This window comes from Falco biarmicus, chromosome 17 (assembly GCF_023638135.1).
Source record: "Falco biarmicus isolate bFalBia1 chromosome 17, bFalBia1.pri, whole genome shotgun sequence".
In the NCBI taxonomy this organism is placed as follows: domain Eukaryota; kingdom Metazoa; phylum Chordata; class Aves; order Falconiformes; family Falconidae; genus Falco; species Falco biarmicus.
In genome coordinates this window covers 4,255,884-4,262,978 of record NC_079304.1, presented here as the reverse complement: position 1 = coordinate 4,262,978, position 7,095 = coordinate 4,255,884, and the positions used below count along the sequence as shown (strand labels likewise).

The 7,095-nt window shown below is 67.9% G+C and overlaps 1 protein-coding gene across 1 annotated transcript; it reads left to right on the top strand.

Annotated features, from left to right (window-relative positions):
* Positions 1–423: 423 nt before the first annotated feature.
* On the top strand, positions 424–6,439 carry PPP1R1B (protein phosphatase 1 regulatory inhibitor subunit 1B). The gene is given in 9 exon segments (XM_056362785.1): positions 424–636; positions 1,699–1,759; positions 2,806–2,828; positions 3,969–4,044; positions 4,222–4,232; positions 4,234–4,351; positions 4,893–4,961; positions 5,847–5,996; positions 6,075–6,439. Coding segments are annotated over 9 exon segments (663 nt in total). The 5' UTR covers positions 424–555; the 3' UTR covers positions 6,149–6,439.
* The last annotated feature ends 656 nt before the right edge of the window (positions 6,440–7,095 follow it).

Genomic DNA, 7,095 nt, shown 5'->3' with positions numbered 1-7,095 from the left:
CCTGTGTCCCTGGGGATGTCCCCTGGCTGTATCCCCCGGGAGATCCCGTCCGTGCTGTCCCCCCATGTGGCACGGAGCAGCCAGGGGGGGCTTTTCCCATGACCCCCCTGAGGACGAGTGGCCGTGCCCCTGCCCGCCCAGCCCACGGCTCTGCGGGGAAACTGAGGCACGAGGGATGGGGACTCCGGTGGAGGCCCCCGTTCCCGTCCCATCCCAACCGGCCCTGGCAGCCAGAGGACACCCCCCTGGCAGGGAAGGGGTTAAGGGCCCCCCACGGCTTGGCTGAACCCCCTGGGGGGGCTCCTCAAGGGCTCATTACCGGCCTCAGCCCCCCTGCCCCGGGGGATGAATAATTCAGCGCCTGGTAGGAGATGTGTCCTCCCTCCCTCTCCTTCCTCCTCCTCCTCCTCCTCCTCCTCACCGGCTCTGCCTTCCCCACCTCCCGCCGCGTTCAGTCCTCGCCGTACCGAGCCCCGGGTGCCACCAAACTCCGCGCGGTGGGCACCGGCGGCAGAGACCCCCCTCCGGCAGTGGCGGTGACACTCGGTCGAGGCCATGGACCCCAAGGACCGCAAGAAGATCCAGTTCTCGGTGCCAGCCCCCCCCAGCCAGCTGGACCCCCGCGCCGTTGAGATGGTGAGGGTGGCCGTCAGGGTCCGGGGTCATGCCGGGGGTCCCCTGTCACCCAGCGCTGTGACAAGGGACCCCCGGCATGAGCGGGAGAGATGGGAGACCCCCAAGGGTGCTGATGTGAGCTGGGTCCTGCGGGAGGGATGGGGACAGATGGGACGGGATGGGGACAGAGTGGGATAGGAGGGATGGGGTGGAACTGGGAGAGCTGGACAAGGGGGATGAGAGGGGACAGGATGGGGGACAGAGGGGACAGGAGGGAGGGAATGGGACTGGGAGAGTAGGACAAGGGGGATTGGAGGGGACAAGGCATGGGATGGAAGGGACAGAGGGGACAGGAGGGATGGGATGGGACAAGGTGGATGGGACGGGACAGGATGGGGGATGGAGGGAACAGGAGGGACAGGATGGGACTGGGAAAGCAGGACAAGGGGGATCAGAGGGGGACAGGGCATGGGACGGGAGGGACAGTGGGGACAGGACTGGATGGGGGGCACAGGATGGGACAGGGGAGAGATGGGGACAGGAGGAGGGAGCTCCAAGGTCCCTGTGTGAGCTGCGGTCCGGCAGAGGGAGAGTAGTGCCGGAGGACAGGGACAGGGATGGGACAGGAGGGCAGGAGGGAAGGGATGGGACGGAGGGGACAGTGCAGCCACCCCCAGCCAGTTGTGCCTGGCCCAAGGGGACGTCCCCAGCACACGCTGGACCCAGACCCCTCACAGAGGGGCCAGGCAGGAGCTGGAGGTCTCATGGGGTTTGGGGGCACTGGGGACATCACAGGGATGCTGGGACGGGACTGTGGCCCCTCTGCGGGGCACTGCATCCTTCAGTGGCACTGGGTTGGTGGGGACCCTCACCCTGGGGACACCCGCCCCAGCCAGGGCTGGGTGCTCCCCCCGTGCCAGGGGGGTATGTGGCCCCACACGCTCCCTGCCCGCACCCACGCTCACACGCATACACACGCTCACACACGTGCAGGCATGTGCAGGGGGCCTCGTCCTGGGGCGCATGGCAGGGGACGGGGGGACCCCTGGTGTCCCCAGCTGGTGACACCCCGCTGTGCCCCAGATCCGCCGGCGGAGGCCCACGCCGGCCATGCTCTTCCAGCTCTCCGAGCATTCCTCCCCAGGTGAGACCGGCACCGGCTGGGAATGGGACACAGGGACGTGGTGGCAGGGGATGTCTGGGCCAGGGGCGAGAGGTGGTGACAGGGGTGGGACGTGGTGTCACCAATGGGCTGTGGTGGCAGGGATGGGATGTGGTGGCAAGCATGGGATGGGTTGTCTGGGATGGGACGTGGTGGCAGGGTGGGATGTGGTGTCACCTGTGCTATGGGATGTCTGTTGTGTCACCTATGCTATGGGATGGGACATGGTGGCAGGGTGGGATGCGGTGTCACCTATGCTGTGGGATGTCTGGGATGGGACATGGTGGCAGGGAGGGGACATGGTGGATGTGGTGTCACCTGTGCTATGGGATGTCTGGGATGGGACATAGTAGGGGGGGGGGACATGGTGGATGCAGTGTCACCTGTGCTATGAGATGCCTGGGATGCGACATTGTAGCAGGGGGGACATAGTTTCAGGGTGGCATGTGGTGTCACCTGTGCTATGGGATGTCTGCAGCGTCACCTGTGCTATGGGATGTCTGCAGTGTCACTTGTGCTATGGGATGCCTGGGATGGGACATGGTGGCAGGGAGGGGACGTGATGGCAGCGTGGGATGCGGTGTCACCTATGCTATGGGATGCCTGGGATGGGACATGGTAGCGGGGGGGACATGATTTCAGGGTGGGATGTGGTGTCACCTGTGCTGTGGGATGTCTGCAGTGTCACCTATGCTATGGGATGCCCAGGATGGGACGTGGTGGCAGGGTGGGATGTGGTGTCACTTGTGCTATGGGATGCCCGGGATGGGACATGGTGGCAGACTGGGATGCGGTGTCACTTGTGCTATGGGGTGTCTGGGATGGGACATGGAGGCAGGGAGGGGACAGGGTGTCACATAAAGAATGGGGTGGCAGGGAGGGGACACAGTGGCGGAAGGGGATGTTGTGGCAGGCAGGGTAACCCCCTGGAGTGGGGGGCTGGGGTGGGCAGGGACTTGCCGGGGGCTCTGCCGGGTGCCGGCAGCCCCGTCCCACTCACCCCTGTCTCCCTGGTGCTGCTGACCCAGAGGACGAGTCCCTGCCCTACCAGGTGAGTGGGCACCAAGACCCCCGGGGCAGCCCCACTCCCCTGTCCCGTGGCTCCCGGGGCACCGGGGGTTATCGGGACCCAGCCCAGGCGCCTGCCGCCCCATCCCAGCCTGGCCCTGGCGCTTATCGGTTCCTGCCCGGCACGGGCACACGGCGCCAGCACCGTGGGGACGGAGACGGGGATGGGGACATGGAGCCAAGCCAGGCTGTGGGGTTTGGCCGTGGTGCCAACCACCTCGTGACCATCACGGGGACACCACACCAGGGTCCCTAACGCCACATCCCCACTGTGGGGTCCCCAATGCTGGATCCCCATGGTGGAGTCCCCAGGGATGGATCCCCATGGCAGGGTCCTCATTGTGGGGTCCCCAGCACTGGATCCCTGTGGCGGGGTCCCCAGGAACCAATCCACATGGCAGGGTCCCCATCATGGGGTCCCCAATGCTGCAACTCCATGGCGGGGTCCCCATCATGAGGTCCCCAGTGCTGCATCCCTGTTGCGGGGTCCCCATTGTGGGGTCCCCAACGCTACATCTCCATGGCGGGGTCCCCATCATAAGGACCCCAGTGCTGCATCCCTGTGGCGGGGTCCCCATTGTAGGGTCCCCAGTGCTGCAACTCCATGACGGGGTCCCCATCATGAGGTCCCCAGTGCTGGATCCCCACGGCAGGGTCCCCAACAACACCCCTCCATGGTGGGGGTCCCCACCATGGGGGTCCCCAATGCTACATCCCCATGGCAGGGCCCCACCATGGGGGTTCCCAATGCTGCATCTCCATGGCAGGGTCCCCATTGTGGGGTCCCCAATGTTGCATCCCCATGGCAGGATCCCCACTGTGGGGTCCCCAGTGCTGGATCCCCATGGCGGGTTCTCCAACAATGCATCCCCGTGGTGGGGTCCCCAATGCTGCATCCCCACAGCGGGGTCCCCAGCGCTGCATGTCCATGGCAGGGTCCTCATCAGCGGGGGGTGGTCAGCCTTAGGTCCCCATTGCAGGACCCCCATCGCAGCATCCTCATCCTGGGCTCCCAACTGCAAGACCCCTGTCACAGCACCCACCTCCCCAGGGGGGGTCCCAGCTCCCCGGAGGCTGTGGGGGGATGCCGGGACCCCAGCCCCGATGCTGCTCTCCCCTGCAGCGTGCCTCCGGTGAGGGCTGCCTGCTGAAACCAAAGAGGACCAACCCGTGTGCCTACACACCACCCTCGCTCAAAGGTACCAGCTGGCACATCTGAAGGGGGAAACTGAGGCACGGGGAGGCACGGGGGCTGTGTGGGGTGGGCTGGGGGCACCCGGGACCCCCCACGCTTCTCCTGGTGCCACGTGGCTCTGTGGCAAGACCCCAGTGCTCCCAGTGCTCAGAGTGGGGTCCTGATGCTGGTACCTCCCCAGCGGTGCAGCGCAATCGTGCAGTCCCACCTGGAGAGTGGCCTGGTGGGGGGGGACAGCTCCGACGGGGAGGCCGATGACGGGGAGCACGAGCTGTCCCACGCCTGCGACCCCGACAGCACCCTCGAGACTGGTGAGGGGGACAGGGCTGCCAGAGCCTTGGGGGACACGGGGACATGGGGATGGGGCTGCCAGAGTCCAGGGGACGACATGAGGACAGGATTGCTGGAGCCTGGGGGGACATGGCAACATGGGGATGGGGCTGCCAGAGTCTAGGGGACATGGGGACAGTGCTGCTGGAGCCCAAGGGACATGGGGATAAGGATGCTGGAGCCCAAGGGACATGGGAACCCGATTGCCAGAGCTGGGGGACACAAGAAGACTGGGACAGGGCTGCTGGAGCCCCGAGGTGCAGCGATGGGTGCCACCACCCCCTGTAGCCCTTGGGGACAGGGTGGGTGCTGTGGGGGGGGACAGGCCGGCTGCATTCTCCCCGGGGACCGAGCAGGGCCTGTGGGGGCCACCATGTCCCCCCACTGGGCAGCATCCCCGTCCCTCACTGGGGCCAGCCAGACCCCCGGCCGCTCAGCAGACCGGTGGCTGCCAGCTCTGGTGGTGCCGGGGTGCCACCGGTGCCTTCCTCTCCCCCTCCTCATCGCCACCCGGCCGAGAAGCCCCGGGGAGCCAGGGCAGAGCCGAGCGGAGCTTCTTCCCCGCCGGCCCCAAGGCGCACAAGCGGAAAGGTAACGGGGTGGGGACAGGGGTGGCAGGGGACAGGGATGGCTGGGGACAGGGATGGTGGAGGGATGGGGATGGTGGGTGACAAGGATGGTGGGGGGATGGGGATGGAGGTGACAAGGATGGTGAGGGGCTGGGGATGGTGCGGGGCTGGGGATGGTGGGTGACAGGGATGGTGTAGAGATGGGGATGTGGAGTGACAAGGATGGTGGGGGGATGGGGATGGTGGGGGACAAGGATGGTGGAGGGATGGGGATGGAGGTGACAAGGATGGTGAGGGGCTGGGGATGGTGGGGGGCTGGGGATGGTGGGTGACAAGGATGGTGGGGGGATGGGGGTGGTTAGGGGCAAGGATGGTGGGGGGCCAGGGGTGGTGGGGGACAAGGATGGTGGAGGGACGGGGATGGAGGTGACAAGGATGGTGGGGGGATGGGGATGGTGAGGGACAAGGATGGTGGGGGGCCGGGGGTGGTGGGGGTCAAGGATGTTGGAGGGACGGGGATGGTGGCAGCTGGGGACAGTGGGGGACAAGGATAGTGGAGGGACAGGGATGGCAGGGGACAAGGATGGCGGGGAACAAGGATGGTGTAGGGTGAGGGACAGTGGGGGACAACGATGGCAGGGGGCCAGGCATGGTAGGGGCCAAGGATGACGGGGGGCTGGGGACAGCAGGGGGCCAGGGGTGGTGGGGGGCTGGGGAAAGTGTGGGACAAGGATGGTGGAGCAGCAGGTATGGCAGGGGGCTGGGGACAATGGGGACAAGGATGGCAGAGGGCCGGGAAGGACAAGGGGCCCGGCCTGCCCACCCCCCGCTGCAGCCCCCTGTCCCAGGGGGTCACCCCGGCGCCGGGGGGGGTGGTGTGGGTGTCCCCTGTCCTCGTGTCCCGCAGGCGGGCAGAAGGTGTCCTTCGCCGGCGGGCTGGAGGAGCGCGGCGAGGCCCTGAAATCCCTGACGGTGTCGGAGATCCCGGAGGATCCCGAGGGAGCGGAGGGTGACGAGGAGGAGCCGGGACGGGAGCAGGAGGAGGGTGGCAGCGGGGGTACGCGGGGCATCCCCCCCCCCTCCCCGGCAGCCCCGGTGCCCGTGGGGTCCCACGCGTGACCTTGTCTGTCCCCAGAGCGGCGACACGTTGGCTTCGCGCCCCCCGGCCCCGAGCGCCATGCGCCCACCTTCCCGCTGGGCACCAGTTAGCCGGCACTGGGCACCCACCGCCCCCCGGCCGCAGCAGCTTCGTCCGTGCCCCCCCCAGCCCCCCCTGCCCTGCCTGCGCTTCGTGTGCCCTGCCATGCCCTGCCAGGACCCCCGCCTCACTGCCAGGGGTCCCGGCCCCAGCCAGCCCCCCCAGGGGGTGCGTGAGGCCTTGTGCCCCCCCCCCAGCTGCTGGGGCAGGCTGTGGGGCTGGGACCCCCGGGTGCTGGCGGGGTGTGGGGCCTCCCCCAGCTCCTGTGCCCTTCGAGCAGAGCCCCCCGCCTGCAATAAACGGCTGTACAGAGAGGCTGGAGCGGCTTTGGGGGTCTGGGGGGTCCTGAGAGATGTGGCTGGGGGGGTGACAGCCTGGGGGGGGGGGCGGGGGGCTGGGGGGTCCTGAGAGCCGTAGCTGGGGGGTGACTGCCTGGGGGGGGGGGGCGGGCAGGGGGGACTGGGCACCTGGAGGGGCAGCGGGGGGCTGTGGGGCTGGGCTATGGGGTCAGGCCCAGGTGCCCCATGGACACCCTCGTCCCCCGTGGGGAATGGTCCCTCCCAGCCCCACGGACAGCCCCCCCTTCCCCAGCCCAACGGTCAGCTCCCCCCCAGGGGAGAATGGTCTCTCCCTCACCTCACTGACCTTCCCCCCCCCCCCCCCAGCGGAGAGTGGTCTCTCCCTCACCCCACTGACACAAACACCCCCCCGCCCCCCGGGAATGGTGTTTCCCTCACCCCACTGACCCCCCCTCCCCGAGGAGAATGGGCTCTCCCTCACCCCACTGACCCCCCCCCACTGACCCCCCTCCCTGAGGGGAATGGGCTCTCCCTCACCCTATTGCCCCCCTCCCTCGAGGGGAATGGTCTCTTCCTCACCCCACTGACCCTTCCCCCCTGCCGTGGGAACGGTCGCCCCAAGCCCCACTTCCCCCCCCCCCCCCGCTGGGGGAATGGTT